This window comes from Mytilus galloprovincialis, chromosome 2, assembly GCF_965363235.1.
Source record: "Mytilus galloprovincialis chromosome 2, xbMytGall1.hap1.1, whole genome shotgun sequence".
In the NCBI taxonomy this organism is placed as follows: Eukaryota; Metazoa; Mollusca; class Bivalvia; order Mytilida; family Mytilidae; genus Mytilus; species Mytilus galloprovincialis.
The window spans coordinates 71,657,994-71,675,831 of NC_134839.1; the positions used below are offsets into that span (position 1 = coordinate 71,657,994).

A 17,838-nucleotide genomic window follows, 5' to 3' on the forward strand; every position below is an offset into this window, starting at 1 on the left:
AGAATTGACTGATTTTAGAAATAATTTCAACTACATGTTAAGATATGATTTCATTGCATCAAATGCCGGTTGCTCAATGTTTTTATTTTTGTTTTTTTCTTGTTATAAATTCTTAATAATTATTTACGCTTTATATTTTTTTAAACAATTAGATGTGTCTCTAATATTGTTAGATGTTTTCTTATTTAACTACTGGTATATCAGTAATTATTTGATTCTTTTATGTTGACAGTGCGGCACATTTTCAGTTATCAAAGCAGGTTTAATCCACCATTTTGTACTTGAGGAAATGCCTGTTCCAAGTCAGGAATATGACAGTTGTCATCCATTCGTTTGGTGTGTTTATGCTTTTGATTTTGCCATTTGATTATCATTGACTTTCCGTTTTGAATTTTCCTCGGAGTTCAGTATTTTTGAGATTTTTCTTTTTTGTAGTATTTTTCAAAAGTACATGCAAATATTAACTATTTACAAAAAGCTGGCAAATAAAAAGTAAAATAGTAATTTCTGTAGAAATAGGCTATTTTACCGGCCTGAATTAAGATATTTTAATCAGAGTCGACAAAATAGCCACTGCCTATATAAAACGATTCCGCTTCACTAGTAGGACTATCATACCAAGGATACCGATTTGTATACTATTATTACTATATACAATAATGTCAAATTCTTGATTCTACTATTATTAAACGTCAATATAGTATGATATCCCAAAGTTTTCAAAGTCGGTATGACTCACTAGTAGTCTTGGGACTCGCACGCTTGGGCAAGGACTTTCTACATAATACAAATCAAATCAAAGTTTTATTTATTGTCGATACATAGTAAACAAAGTAACACAAGCTCTACTGAGCTTTTAAAATCGACTTTATAATTATTAACAAATAACCGTGCCATGTAAGCAAATAACATGCAAGCAAAACACACATATTAAGACAATTTTTTAATTATTTTTTGTCTCCTATTATTCTCATTATCTTCATTCAATGATATAATTTTGTTCGTGAGTGTCTAAATCGCTTTTTTTTTATCTCTATAAATATTTTTCCAGTATCGGTGAAGCTTCCCCATTTTTGCCCTTCTTGATTCAATGGAATTTTTTCCGTATTTCACCAACCGGATCCGGTTTCTCATTACAGATTACTTATAACAGGTCAAAGGTTAAAAGATGTTGTCGAGGAAAATTTCTGCAGTAAGTTTTCATAATTTACATTAAAAATATGCACTATTGGTACAAACTTTATATGATAATTTGGTCAAAATGTTTCAGGCATTATTTTAATGAATAAAGTTATTCATTTGACACAAAGCAAGCACGGTAAAAAGTTTTATGTTACGTCACCAGTACCAAAAAACTTGGAGCGTGGAAATTTTCCAGAAACTCTTTTATTCTTTTGAAAACCTTTTTTTTTTAAATAAAGTACGAAACTTATTAAAGAATACAGTGTAGACAATGCAATTCATGAAAATTTCGTAAAAACAGTCATAAAATTCTGTTAAAACATGCATGTATCATGTACACTGTTGCCAGCTGGTTTGAACTTTGATACATTTGTGCCTGCTCAAAAAGGGGGGTGGGGGTCCGAGCGGTTCTGATCCAGAAATCCTGGGCTTTAAAACATGAAATCCTGAGGTCCCAAAGTTGGAGAAATTTAAATCCTGACATCCCGAAATTTGAAAAAAAATTCCCAAACCCTGAAAGGATCAATTCCAAAATCCTAAACTTAAAAACCCCTGATCCCGAAGCCCTAATAAAGGTCCATCCTCCCTCTGCACAATAATGCATTGTTCCAGATAGTCCAAATAATTATGACCTTGAAAAGCTAATTTTTTTTTTGTAATACCTTCCTACGACTGGTCATATGAAGGTGTCACTGAAAAATTAAAGTAGCCTTTCAAGGCATTTATAATTATTAGGACTAGGGTTCAGAGATTTCCTCATAAATTCCTTCAAAACACAGATTGACAAACTGAAAACAATTGAATTAAGACCAGACTAGTAGTAGTAACATTTACTTCCTTTCTATATACATGTATGATCTTTGAATGTTAAAATCATGTGCAAGTCAACTCATATTCTACATGTATTAAAAGTGTTTCCACCAAGCATGTTTAGCATGGATAAACGCTGTGCCCTTATTTAATTTTTTCACTTCTTTGGATGACGCCGTTGTCTCGAAAATGCCCTAAAAAGAAGCCTTTTCAAAAATCAAATATCAAAATTTCGTGCCAATCTCATGCAGTTTCGATAATACTGTTACCTGATTGTGTAACACTCTAATTTTACTGACAATGGGATAAAGTTAAATACCTTGTCTTGGCAGTTTTATCACCTGTTAATGATTGTTCACTGCAAATTAGGGGATTTATAGTATAGATTATAAAGACAACTAATACCATCCATGCCATCAATAAGTTAATTCGGACACAGGCACTTGTCTCAGAAAAAAAATCCTGTATACTTTAATAATAACAAAAGATTCTTAACTGGCATTTTTGAAAAATGTCACCTGATCGCGAAATTCAGTTAAATTTCGATTTTTCTTTAATTTATCAACCCCACTTAAAATTGTTATGCAGTAAATTTAAAACACAATGGTGTATAACATGCCTACCTTTCTTCACTTGTCAGAATCTTTTGTAGCCAGCCTACCGAAGTATACATGTCAACTGTTTCATCTGACAACATATGCACCACACTTATTCCCACAAAACACTACTCTTTGGTGGACTTCAGCTGTTGTTTGCTCTATGGTCAGGTTGTTGTCTCTTTGACACATTCCCCATTTCCATTCTTAATTTTATCTTGTTCAAATTGGGTTGCGTCATTTTTGCTGTTCATGAGTAATATCCCTTTATAAATGGAAAAATTGCTAAATCTGTCGTTTCTGTTCTCTAACTTCAGTTTACCTCAACCAATTGCTATAAAACTTATACACAATGCTTATAATCACAGACATATTTACAAGCAGAGGCATCTTTGGCCCATAGTCACTTTTGAAATTCCCTATTTATTTTCATGATTTAATACATACACATATAGTCAACAGTCACAGAACAAGGTTATTATATATAATATATTTCTTACATTAGATGTACAAATGTATGTTTCATTATAATACGTTATCTAGATTGGCTACACTGCAATCTCGTGTTATTCCTTAATCAACTTCATTACACAATAAAATTTATCATTCATGATGATATGAGGTCCCACAATAAAGTGCACAGGTAAATTAAAAAAAAACTTGACAAATATCGTGCTTTCATGGTCCTACATAAAAAATGTAATTATAAGTATTGAATGCTTCTTTTTGTAACTTCATAGGGTTGTAAAAGCGTTGACCATGTGCACATTTTTTAGAATGAAGGGCTTTCGCACTTCAGTCAACGCTTTTACACCTCAATTCTTAAATAAATAAGCAGATGTTGTATGGTTAAGGGTTGTCAATGAGACAACCATCCACCAGAGACCATAGGACAAGAATGTAATTGGCATATATGTCTGATCATGTCACCCTACACCTTCAACAATTAGCAAAATTGATACTGTACAGCAAGGCTTCCAAAAAATATTTGAGACAGCCGGACATTTTATATCTGATCCCGATTTTAATCCCTTAAAACAAAGTTACAAAAGGCAATAATGTTAATCAGATAGCAATCCCAGTGATTGACATTAGATAAAAAAAAATACGATATCAAACTTTATTTTGATATGAATTTGATGTTCTTAAGTAAACTATTAAATTGGCAATGCATCATTCCAGTGATTTTCCTGGTGTTTAGGGGAAGGGTCCTGGGGCCCATGCAATTGGGAAAAAAATTATGGTTTGGGAAAAATATGATTGGTCTTTACGACGGCGGGCACACGGCATAAGCCGTGTTCGCCTCGCTAAGGGGGGTTGGGGGCATGCCCCCAAGAAAATTTTGAAAATTAGGTGCAAAATCCTGCATTCTGAGAAGGATTAACTGCATGAATTGCCTACAAAATAAGCTATCTTTTTAAGGAAAAGGATTAAAAATAAAAGTTGAATGTGTCTGAGGACACATTTGCATGCACTCAAGCTTTGTAACTTTACTCTTGAAAGGTAAAATTCAACCTATCCCTTCTGATTCTATTTATAATGATGAGAATCTATAGAAATTCTAAAAAGACACATTTGAAATCTGAAGCATTTTTTTTTAGTTTTATTTAAAATTCCAAGTTTTCCTTCATGTTTATTTTTAAACATGTCAACTAGTTGTTCCAGTTCTGTATCTGAGAGTCGGTCTTTTCCTTCTTTCACTTGTTTCATCAGAAGGAAGTAGAAACGACTTTTTGAATCCAAAAGCTTCCAGCTTCCGGCATTTACTACCGTCCACCGCCTTTAGCTTCTTTGTGTAATATTTGGAATTATGAGACATGATCCACGTTCATTTTGTTTACATTATGTCTCATTTTTTATACGACCGCAAAATTTGAAAAATTTTTCGTCGTATATTGCTATCACGTTGGCGTCTGCGTCGTCGTCGTCGTCCTGCGTCCGAATACTTTTAGTTTTCGCACTCTAACTTTAGTAAAAGTGAATTGAAATCTATGAAATTTTAACACAAGGTTTATGACCACAAAAGGAAGGTTGGTATTGATTTTGGGAGTTTTGGTCCCAACATTTTAGGAATTAGGGGCCAAAAAGGGCCCAAATAAGCATTTTCTTGGTTTTCGCACTATAACTTTAGTTTAAGTTAATAGAAATCTATGAAATTTTGACACAAGGTTTATGACCACAAAAGAACGGTTGGGATTGATTTTGGGAGTTTTGGTTTCAACAGTTTAGGAATTAGGGGCCAAAAAAGGGCCCAAATAAGCATTATTCTTGGTTTTCGCACAATAACTTTAGTTTAAGTAAATAGAAATCAATGAAATTTAAATACAATGTTAATGACTACAAAAGGAAGGTTGGTATTGATTTTGGGAGTTTAGGTCCCAACAGTTTAGGAATTAGGGGCCAAAAAGGGACCCAAATAAGCATTTTTCTTGGTTTTCGCACCATAACGTTAGTATAAGTAAATAGAAATCTATGAAATTTAAACACAAGGTTTATGACCATAAAAGGAAGGTTGGTATTGATTTTAAGAGTTTTGGTCCCAACAGAATAAGGGGCCCAAAGGGTCCAAAATTAAACTTTGTTTGATTTCATCAAAATTGAATAATTGGGGTTCTTTGATATGCCGAATCTAACTGTCATGACTGTGTATGTAGATTCTTAACCTTTGGTCCGGTTTTCAAATTGGTCTACATTAAGGTCCAAAGGGTCCAAAATTAAACTTAGTTTGATTTTGACAAAAAATGAATCAGTTAGGTTCTTTGATATGCTGAATCTAAAAATGTACTTAGATTCTTGATTATTGGCCCAGTTTTCAAGTTGGTCCAAATCGGGGTCCAAAATTAAACTTTGTTTGATTTCATCAAAAATTGAATAAATGGGGTTCTTTGATATACCAAATCTAACTGTGTATGTAGATTCTTCATTTTTGGTCCTGTTTTCAAATTGGTCTACACTAAAGTCCAAAGGGTCCAAAATTAAACTTAGTCTGATTTTAACAAAAATTGAAATCTTGGGGTTCTTTGAAATGCTGAATCCAAAAATGTACTTAGATTTTTTATTATGGGCCCAGTTTTCAAGTTGGTCCAAATCAGGATCCAAAATTATTATATTAAGTATTGTGCAATAGCAAGTCTTTTCAATTGCACAGTATTGCGCAATGGCAAGAAATATCTAATTGCACAATATTGTGAAATAGCAAATTTTTTTTTAATTAGAGTTATCTTTCTTTGTCCAGAATAGTAAGCAAGAAATATCTAATTGCAAAATATTGTGCAATAGCAAGATTTTTTTTAATTGGAGTTATCTTTCTTTGTCCAGAATCAACTTAAATCTTTGTTATATACAATATACAATGTATATTCACTTTTTACTACCAACTGATAAATTAAAATAATCTTTACCATTCAGTGATAACAAGCAGTTTTTTTACATCTTAATATTTTATGATGTATTTAAATGAGTAGTTATTGTTGCAAACTCCATTAGAAATTTTAATTGAGATTAGTTTTGGAATTAGGGAAAGGGGAATGTGATTAAAAAAATTGGGCTCAATTTTTCTCATTTGAAATTTCATAAATAAAAAAGAAAATTTCTTCAAACATTTTTTTGAGAGGATTAATATTCAACAGCATAGTGAATTGCTCTAAGAGAAAACAAAAATTTTAAGTTCATTAGAACACATTCATTCTGTGTCAGAAACCTATGCTGTGTCAACTATTTAATCACAATCCAAATTTAGAGCTGAATCCAGCTTGAATGTTGTGTCCATACTTGCCCCAACTGTTCAGGGTTCAACCTCTGCGGTCGTATAAAGCTACGCCCTGCGGAGCATCTGGTTTGCTTTGTCATTGAATTATTAATTCGGATGTTTCAAGCGCAAACGTGACCAGAATATCGTAGATTGCAATGCAATCCAAAAAAGATTGCAAACCAATCATCGTCTTAAGTGAACGATAATGATAACTCCCGAAATACCCCGAACGCTCAGAGATTTGTCAACAAAATAATACACGATACGGAGATACGACAATAACAAAATCTCGCGACGATGTCCATATACGATTGGGAATTTTAGAGCTGAAAATTGGGAAAAAAAGAGCATATTTCTCTTTGGGAATGGGGCTGAAATTCGGCCCCAAAATGAGGGTTGGAAATCACTGCATTCGAAGTGTGCATATCAGCGTGCTCATATCTGCATTAGACTCTTTATTTGTGCAAAATGACGTTGTCAAAAACTTTACTTTTGTTTTCAAAATCCCATTCTTAAACCGGATGTTGACATGACAATGGTAAGCCATGGACCAGAAACGGATACGTAAAATCCGTGTATGTTTACAAAGCATGACTGAGTGAAGAAGCTCTTTCCCCGTTATTTCTTCAACAAAAAACTTGAAATGAACGTTAGATACAGGTATCAATGATAATTTTAGCATTTTTGAAGAAATGTAGGATGCAAAATTAAATTTCCCACCTGTGCACATGCGCACACGTGTTCTCGGTCATTCAATGTAGTTCTGACGATTTTTCATTTAAAACTTTTAAAAAAAAATTCATCAAATCATGTTTATAAACGTATTTCTTTTAATTTGAATCTGCTGGACTAAATAGATTAGATACAAACCGCTGAAATGTAAAAAAATAACTTTGAATAGACCGATTGATTTATACGATGTCCGTACTGAAAATAGTTTACCTGTCGCCTGAACATGTAGATTTCAGCTGTCCAACAACTAATTAGCCTTGATTAAAATTATAAAGTATTGAAGTAGGGGTTGTTTTGATAGTAATTAATGATCATGTCACTTTTATGACCGGAAATGTGTGGCTGTTGAAGGCAAAATGTTTGGTCAAAAAGATCGCCAATTATGTTATTACAAATGACCCGTCTCTTAAGAAAGCCTTGAAAACAAAAAAGTATATGACCGTTTCATGCTTTGCCCAGCCAGACTTTTATCGGACATTATACAAATGTCCGGAATATATGACCGTTTTGGAAGCCTTGCTGTACAGTCATGTTACAGTAAGCCCTGCAATGTGACAAACATGACTAAACTGGAAACAATTCAATCGACATACTTTTGGAAAAATTGGTATGGAATATATATTTAAATTTGAATCCATGTTTTACTCCACTATTGACTTTTCAAAAAATATTTCAGGCTTTTGGACGGTCTGTCCTGTCAAGGAACAGCCTTCGTCTGCTATGGACAGGAAATGAGCCTTTGGCAGAGGATGATCCAGAAATATTGGCTATTATCAAGAATGAAAAGAATAGACAAATTAGAGGTCTTGAACTGATAGCTTCTGAGGTGAGTCATTGACACTTGTTGAAGATGTATATAGATGTACATGTAGGTGAGTGAAGCATGATTTTTATAGCCTCTAGTTTAGCTCATTGGCCTCAATGCTGGTGTGAGCAGACTGTTCAGATACATGGACTGCCATCAATGGGGTCCATTATATGTTGATGTTGTTTTCTGTTACAAAAAACTTCTCTTCTGAAACTTCCAATATTGTTCCATTTATATTAAATTTGTTCCTGTGTTTAATAGATGGATACAACTGTACAAAGAAACATAGATCAAACACAATTTAGAATTGCCCTGCTCTCCACTGGCACCCAGCCCCTTTCAATTTCTAGCTGGAGCACTGTTGCTGCAACTGTTTTATTTTAATTTCAGAATTTCACAAGTCGAGCTGTAACAGAAGTTTTAGGATCATGTCTGACAAATAAATATTCTGAGGGTTACCCAGGTGCTAGGTAAGGAACTCATTCATTGTGTCATTTGTACATGTACATTACTACAGACCCAGGTGCTAGGTAAGGAACTCATTCATTGTGGCATTTGTAGATGTACATTTCTACAGAAAAACACACTTACACACTTAACAGATGCTGCTGTTGGGAAAATATAAAATCCTAGTGACTAATTTATGTTGCCATTTATTAGGTGTTGAAGAAATGTGAATGGTTATAAGGTCAAATCCTTAAAATATTCTGTATGTGGAACCTCAAGATACTATTTTCCTATATTATAATTACAAGTAGGGGTAGGGACATGTCATCAGATGTGTGCACTCTTGTTTATATTGATTTCACCTTTGGTAACTGTTAATCTATTTATCCAACAAATATCTATGTCACACTTTTCTCAGATACATGTACTGAATATATTTATATTTGAACAGTTGCTTAACAGTGATGTGTTGTATCTTTTGTACACTTTTAGCTCTGACAGGTTTGCGATAATTTTAGCTTAGTATCTTTAACAATTCTCCAATAATAATCTTGTAATAGTGAAAACTGTTTAAGTTTTCTAGCATTTAGCATATTATTTTATTCTGACCTTGATGTATTTCTATGAAGTTTTGCAATTCTCACTCTGAATATAGTAACCTATATATATATTAGTTAAAAGAAAATAATGTTTATATCAGATATTATGGAGGTAACAAGTTTATTGATGATGTAGAGAGACTATGCCAGAAGAGAGCTTTAGAATGTTTCAAGTTAGACCCAGAACAATGGGGTGTCAATGTTCAACCATACTCTGGAAGTCCTGCTAATTTTGAAGTTTTCACTGGACTACTTGAACCACATGACAGAATTATGGGCCTTGATTTACCAGACGGAGGACAGTAAGTACTTTAATGCTGCAAATCAGGTTTTATTTGTTAAGATTAATCAATGCTTTAACATCAGACATAAACCTGACAAAACAATGAGTAGAGATCACCACACTCAACCTTTAATGAAGAAAAAAAGCATACACATTTACCTTAGTATTTAAATGTACATGTAAGCAACATGTTTACTCATTATGTTGGGTTATTTACTATTTATCTCCTTTAACTGTACATTTGCTGTATTCATATTAAAAATTGTACAATATATTATGTTATTCCATATTGGTATTATTTTAGTAGGTTTCTCTTATGAATTGGGTTTTGAATAAAAAAGCATATTCACCTGGGAAAGTGTTATTCACCGTGTTATAAATAAATATGAGAATCTGAGTCAAATCGGTGAACATGAATTTGGCAGCTAGTGCCCCTTTAAGGATGCTACCTGTAATACATTGTATCATGAACTAAATGATGGATGTGCCATACTAAATAGGAGTGTCAGTACCACACTTTGTTACAAAACTGAATTGAATGTTGTCTATCTTATATTCAGCATGTTACGTTTGCACGGATTTGTCCTACATTTAAAACGCATTACGAAATTTACCTGTTGAAAAGTTACTACATTTGTGCAGATTTAAAAAAAGACAGGAAAAAATAAATCTTTAACTTTTAAAAAAGTTACATTATATTGTTAAAATAAAATGAAATTAATTTGAACAAATTTACTTAATATAATAATAAAAAACTAACAAGATGGACTTTATTGTCTCTGAGACGACGGGCCAGAGACTTTTCATAGTCATAACAATGAGCAGTTTTATTCCACTCATCCAATCATCTACACTTGCGTTGAGATTATTCTACAAGTTCAGGCGACTACTAACATTAAAATTCGCTGCAGCGATAACCAAGCCCTCGTAAAACGCACAGACAAATAAAAAATTCAGTTTACCGGTCAACAACTTCTTGAATTTCAAACTGGGGAAATTTCCTGTCAATGCCATCTCAAATCGATAGGATACAGGTACAATGTACCAGACAATGACTGATCTATAGATGATTCCCATATAGATATCATCTCCATGTTTACTGCGTTTTATTCATGGCTATATACTTTGAATGTTCTTTTTACCTAATAAATTCAGTATTTTATTCAATAATGTTCATTTACATAAATGGCGCTTTTTCATGATTATATAAACAAATAAAGACTTGTCTATATATGAAATAACAAGATGTGGCATGATAACCAATTTATGTTCAAAAACAATAATCGAAAAAGAAATTACAGGTAAAAAAAAAAAACTCAGGTAAACTACAGGTAAATTCGTGCAAACGTATTTAGTACCATTTCTCCGCGCAAATGTAATCCGTGTCATTTTAAAATCCGTGCAAATGTAGGTCGCCCCTAATATTTAAATGTCTGATGTTTCCCTTATATGTATTGGCTGCAGTACCCTACAATACTATATGAGTTTAAACAATTTGATAAATTTAAACTGGTATATATCTGTCTGTCTCAACTTAGTTATAACCAGTTTTGTTCTTATCTTGACATTTCTCAACCTTGTTTAAAGCCAATCTAAACCATTTCAACATTCTCAAAACAATTTGACTGATACTTAAATTGATAGAATGAAACAGCTTTAAAATCCTTAAATAAATATGATGTATAAACTGATCTTAAAGTCAGATTTTTCTCATGTTTTAGTCTTCATTTCAAGTTTGAATAAATGAAGTTAAAAATCAATTTGATATCAGAGCGAAGTCTCAGGTTAACTTTGGTTGGCTTTTAGATTACCTTTTAATAATCTTTTTTTTTAAATTACCTCTTATATGATTTTTATACGACCGCAAAATTTGAAAAATTTTTCGTCGTATATTGCTATCACGTTGGCGTCGTCGTCGTTGTCGTCGTCGTCCGAATACTTTTAGTTTTCGCACTCTAACTTTAGTAAAAGTGAATAGAAATCTATGAAATTTTAACACAAGGTTTATGACCACAAAAGGAAGGTTGGGATTGATTTTGGGAGTTTTAGTCCCAACATTTTAGGAATTAGGGGCCAAAAAGGGCCCAAATAAGCATTTTCTTGGTTTTCGCACTATAACTTTAGTTTAAGTAAATAGAAATCTATGAAATTTTGACATAAGGTTTATGACCACAAAAGAAAGGTTGGGATTGATTTTGGGAGTTTTGGTTCCAACAGTTTAGGAATTAGGGGCCAAAAAAGGGCCCAAATAAGCATTATTCTTGGTTTTCGCACAATAACTTTAGTTTAAGTAAATAGAAATCAATGAAATTTAAACACAATGTTTATGACCACAAAAGGAAGGTTGGTATTGATTTTGGGAGTTTAGGTCCCAACAGTTTAGGAATTAGGGGCCAAAAAGGGACCCAAATAAGCATTTTTTTTGGTTTTCGCACCATAACTTTAGTATAAGTAAATAGAAATCTATGAAATTTAAACACAAGGTTTATGACCATAAAAGGAAGGTTGGTATTGATTTTGGGAGTTTTGGTCCCAACAGTTTAGGAATAAAGGGCCCAAAGGGTCCAGATTTAAACTTTGTTTGATTTTATCAAAAATTGAATAATTGGGGTTCTTTGATATGCCGAATCTAACTGTGTATGTAGATTCTTAATTTTTGGTCCCGTTTTCAAATTGGTCTACATTAAGGTCCAAAGGGTCCAAAATTAAACTTAGTTTGATTTTAACAAAAATTGAATCCTTGGGGTTCTTTGATATGCTGAATCTAAAAATGTACTTAGATTTTTTATTATTGGCCCAGTTTTCAAGTTGGTCCAAATCGGGGTCCAAAATTAAACTTTGTTTGATTTCATCAAAAATTGAATAATTGGGGTTCTTTGATATGCCAAATCTAACTGTGTATGTAGATTCTTAATTTTTGGTCCCGTTTTCAAATTGGTTTACATTAACGTCCAAAGGGTCCAAAATTAAACTAAGTTTGATTTTAACAAAAATTAATTTCTTGGGCTTATTTGATATGCTTTATCTAAATATGTACTTTGATTTTTGATTATGGGCCCAGTTTTCAAGTTGGTCCAAATCAGGATTCCATATCAAGTATTGTGCAATAGCAAGAAATTTTCAATTGCACAGTATTGCACAATAGCAAGAAATATCTAATTGCACAATATTGTGCAATAGCAATTAATTTTCAATTGGAGTTATCTTTCTTTGTATAGAATAGTAGTTGATAATATATGTTGGAAATTTACCAGACATGACTATGATGTCATTTTCTATTTTTATTTGCCAATAACTTTATGTAAATAACTTCATTGGAAATTTGCCAATATAAAATGTTGCTGATGAAGCTTTTTTTCCTTATCTTATCTAAAATGTTTTTAGATAATGTATGTTGGACATTTGCCAGACATGACTATGATGTCATTTTCTATTTTTATTTGCCAATAACTTTATGTAAATAACTTCATTGGAAATTTGCCAATATAAAATGTTGCTGATGAAGTTTTTTTTATTGTTTTATACAATAAACAATGTATATTCACTTTTACTACCAACCAATCTTTACCATTCAGTGATAACAAGCACTTTATTTTACATTTTAATATCTTATGATGTATTTAAAAGAGTAGTTATTGTTGCAAACTCCATTAGAAATTTGAATTGATATCAGTTTTGGAAAAAGGGAAACAGGGATGTGAAAAAAAGGGGGGGGGGTTAAATTTTTCTCATTTCAGATTTCATAAATAAAAAGAAAATTTCTTCAAACATTTTTTTGAGAGGATTAATATTCAACAGCATAGTGAATTGCTCAAAAGCAAAAAAAAAACTTTTAAGTTCATTAGACCACATTCATTCTGTGTCAGAAACCTATGCTGTGTCAACTATTTAATTTTAGATTTAAAAAGTTTGAAGAAATCTTTAATTGATTTGTAAAATCTTGACATTTGTTTTGTGTAAAAAAAAAAAATATAATGTCAAAAATTTGATCACAATCCAAATTCAGAGCTGTATCACGCTTGAATGTTTTGTCCATACTTGCCCCAACTGTTCAGGGTTCGACCTCTGCGGTCGTATAAAGCTGCGCCCTGCGGAGCACCTGGTTAAGTCCTGTTACTTACTAAATTGGCTTAATAAAATACATGTGATTCATTTATATGTTAAAATTAGTTCCATCTAAATACTTTTCCTTTAAATTGACTTATAATTTATACAAAAAACTATGACTAATTATATAAGAACTTTTAAAAACGTCCACAGCCACCAGAAACAATTTAAATCAAAGTGTTCTGCAATCATTGGTTTGGTGTATAGTATAAGTTTTTTAATCTATTTACTTACCAACTATACCTTTGTAATTGACAAATTTTTCAAAAAGTTATGAAAATGTTAAATAACAAAAAATTGTTAAAATTGTTAAAAGCTACTTGTAATTTCCTAATCTAATAAACTTTGATGGTCAAGATGATATAATTAATATATCAATACATTCCCAAATCTGCATTCCATGTTGGATTATCTTGCCTGATATAGCTTCAGATATTTGAGTAGGATTTGCCATGTACTATTATCTCTTTGTCACTTTGGACATGTTGGAACTGGGATGTGTCTGTAATCTGCATGTCTATGATCTTGATTAATTTTTTTTTTTAAATCAGAACAATCAAGTTATTGATGAGAAGAATTTGTAAATTAAACTTAAATATATAATGGCATCATATATAGCTAACAGCCTGTATTAGGCATGTCATTTCTTTATTTTTAACAAACTACAGAGAGAGGGAGTTCATGTTCAAAATAAAGTAAAACATAAACAACATGATGTCAGGTTATTTTTTCAAGTATATTTTCCATTTTCAGGCTAGGCTTCTCTTATTTCATTGTATTAATTCATATATATTTTTTTCAGTTTAACTCATGGTTTTATGACAGACACAAAAAGGATATCAGCTACTTCAATATACTTTGAATCTATGCCATACAAAATAGATGTAAGTGTATACTTATAAAACATCTTCTTTCATATTCATGGATATCAATTTTGGTAGGTGTGAGGAAGCCATGAATCTAAAATACAAATTTTCATTTACTGTGGATTCATTTATTAGCTCACCTGGCCGAAAGGCCAAGTGAGCTTTTCTCATCACTTGGCGTCCGTCGTCGTCGTCGTCCTGCATTAACTTTTACAAAAATCTTCTCCTCTGAAACTACTGGGCCAAATTTAACCAAACTTGGCCACAATCATCATTGGGGTATCTAGTTTAAAAAATCTGTCCGGTGACCCGGTCAACTAACCAAGATGGCCGCCATGGCTAAAAATAGAACATGGGGGTAAAATGCAGTTTTTGGCTTATAACTCAAAAACCAAAGCAACTAGGGCAAATCTGACATGGGGTAAAATTGTTCACCAGGTCAAGATCTATCTGCCCTGAAATTTTCAGATGAATCGGACAACCCGTTGTTGGGTTGCTGCCCCTGAATTGGTAATTTTAAGGAAATTTTACTGTTTTTATACGACCGCAAAATTTGAAAAATTTTTCGTCGTATATTGCTATCACGTTGGCGTCGTCGTCGTCGGCGTCGTCATCGTCGTCGTCCGAATACTTTTAGTTTTCGCACTCTAACTTTAGTAAAAGTGAATAGAAATCTATGAAATTTTAACACAAGGTTTATGACCACAAAAGGAAGGTTGGGATTGATTTTGGGAGTTTTGGTCCCAACATTTTAGGAATTAGGGGCCAAAAAGGGCCCAAATAAGCATTATTCTTGGTTTTCGCACAATAACTTTAGTTTAGGTAAATAGAAATCAATGAAATTTAAACACAATGTTTATGACCACAAAAGGAAGGTTGGTATTGATTTTGGGAGTTTAGGTCCCAACAGTTTAGGAATTAGGGGCCAAAAAGGGACCCAAATAAGCATTTTTCTTGGTTTTCGCACCATAACTTTAGTATAAGTAAATAGAAATCTATGAAATTTAAACACAAGGTTTATGACCATAAAAGGAAGGTTGGTATAGATTTTGGGAGTTTTGGTCCCAACAGTTTAGGAATAAAGAGCCCAAAGGGTCCAAAATTAAACTTTGTTTGATTTCATCAAAAATTGAATAATTGGGGTTCTTTGATATGCCGAATCTAACTGTGTATGTAGATTCTTAATTTTTGGTCCCGTTTTCAAATTGGTCTACATTAAGGTCCAAAGGGTCCAAAATTAAATTTAGTTTGATTTTAACAAAAATTGAATCCTTGGGGTTCTTTGATATGCTGAATCTAAAAATGTACTTAGATTTTTTATTATTGGCCCAGTTTTCAAGTTGGTTCAAATCGGGGTCCAAAATTAAACTTTGTTTGATTTCATCAAAAATTGAATAATTGAGGTTCTTTGATATGCCAAATCTAACTGTGTATGTAGATTCTTAATTTTTGGTCCCGTTTTAAAATTGGTCTACATTAAAGTCCAAAGGGTCCAAAATTAAACTAAGTTTGATTTTAACAAAAATTGAATTCTTGGGCCTCTTTGATATGCTGAATCTAAACATGTACTTAGATTTTTGATTATGGGCCCAGTTTTCAAGTTGGTCCAAATCAGGATCCAAAATTATTATATTAAGTATTGTGTAATAGCAAGAAATTTTCAATTGCACAGTATTCAGCAATAGCAAGAAATCTTCAATTGCACAGTATTGTGCAATAGTAAGAAATCTTCAATTGCACAGTATTGTGCAATAGCAAATATTTTCAATTGCACAGTATTGCACAATAGCAAGAAATATCTAATTGCACAATATTGCCCTTTATTGTCAATTTTTAACCATTTTTCGTAAATCTTAGTCATCTTTTAGAAAAATCTTCTCCTCTGAAACTACTGGGCCAAATTAATCCAGACTTGGCCACAATCATCATTGGGGTATTTAGTTTTAAAAATGTGTCCGGTGACCTGGTCAACCAACCAAGATGGCCACCATGGCTAAAAATAGAACATGGGGGTAAAATGCAGTTTTTGGCTTATAACTCAAAAACCAAAGCATTTAGAGCAAATCTGACATGGTTAAAATTGTTCATCAGGTCAAAATGTATCTGCCCTGAAATTTTCAGATGAATCGGACAACCTGTTGTTGGGTTGCTGCCCCTGAATTGGTAATTTTAAGGAAATTTTCTGGTTTTGGTTATTATCTTGAATATTATTATAGATAGAGATAAACTGTAAACAGCAATAATGTTCAGCAAAGTAAGATTTACAAATAAATCAACATGACCGAAATGGTCAGTTGACCCCTTTAGGAGTTATTGCCCTTTATAGTCAATTTTTAACCATTTTTCGTAAATTTTTAGTAATCTTTTACAAAAATCTTCTCCTCTGAAACTACTGGGCCAAATTAATCCAGACTTGGCCACAATCATCATTGGGGTATCTAGTTTAAAAAATGTGTCTGGTGACCCGGCCAACTAACTAGGATGGCCGCCATGCCTAAAAATAGAACATAGGGGTAAAATGCAGTTTTTGGCTTATAACTCAAAAACCAAAGCATTTAGAGCAAATCTGACATGGGTAAAAAAAAAAGATCTATCTGCCATGAAATTTTCAAATGAATCAGACAACCAGTTGTTGGGTTGCTGCCCCTGAATTGGTAATTTTAAGGAAATTTTGCTGTTTTTGGTTATTATCTTGAATATTATTATAGATAGAGATAAACTGTAAACAGCAATAATGTACAGCAAAGTAAGACCTAAAAAGAAGTCAACATGACCAAAATGGTCAATTGACCCCTAAGGAGTTATTGCCCTTTATATAGTCATTTTTTTAACAATTTTCACAAAATTTGTAAAATTTTACTATCATTTTCCACTGTAACTACTGGGTCAAGTTCATTATAGATAAAGATTGTAAGCAGCAAGAATGTTTAGTAAAGTAAGATGTACAAACACATCACCAACACCAAACCACAATTTTTCTTGAATCCATCTGTGTCCTTTGTTTAGTATTCACATAGACCAAGGTGAGCGACACAGGCTCTTTAGAGCCTTTAGTTTTCGTGGGTACCAATTTTCGTGGTTTGAGGAAAACTTACATATTCGTGGATATTTAATTTCGTGGTTTTGGCAAAGTCTACAGTTATTCCTTTAGAAAATTTGTAATTCGTTGAACATTTAAATTCGTGGTTCTCCTGTACACACGTAATCCACATAATTTGGTATCCAACGAAAATAAATGAATCCACAATACTTTCAAATATCCAAGAAAATGGAAGTTTTTAATCCATGAAAATAGGTACAATGAAAATAAATAAATCTACAGTATTAATTTAATAGACCACTTTCGAGTTCATTCGTCACCGGAAAAAACTCGTCAATTATACGCACCTTTCTGACATCATTTACCAGATAGAGGAGGTCGCCTGTATCCCTGCACTTTTTACGTTCATCAAGCGTCTTGGTGATCGTCATTGTGCAGGATAAACTAGAAATAATGGTTGTTCTGTAGGTACTTAATGACAATTCCCTAATGACATCAATGCTGATTGTCAATTTTGAGAATTCAATTTGTCGTACAATTTGTACAATATAGAATTATAGTTTTCCAACCACTCGCTCAACATTGGAATGGAAGTGACGACGCCCCTAAACTCACAA

At 32.6% G+C, this 17,838-nt stretch overlaps 1 protein-coding gene across 2 annotated transcripts in view; it reads left to right on the plus strand.

Moving 5' to 3' along the window:
• The first annotated feature begins 1,115 nt into the window (after positions 1-1,115).
• LOC143064306 (serine hydroxymethyltransferase, mitochondrial-like) overlaps positions 1,116-17,838 on the plus strand; it is a 39,280-nt gene continuing 22,557 nt past the window's right edge. Inside the window, exons 1-5 of one of the 2 annotated variants that reach the window (XM_076237045.1) lie at positions 1,116-1,192; positions 7,748-7,897; positions 8,270-8,349; positions 9,027-9,227; positions 14,118-14,199. In XM_076237045.1, coding sequence (XP_076093160.1) covers positions 1,169-1,192; positions 7,748-7,897; positions 8,270-8,349; positions 9,027-9,227; positions 14,118-14,199 — 537 coding nt within the window. In that variant the 5' untranslated portion in view covers positions 1,116-1,168. Of the gene's footprint in view, positions 1,193-7,747; positions 7,898-8,269; positions 8,410-9,026; positions 9,228-14,117; positions 14,200-17,838 lie in introns of those variants that run through there. The other variant, XM_076237046.1, reaches the window with a different exon arrangement.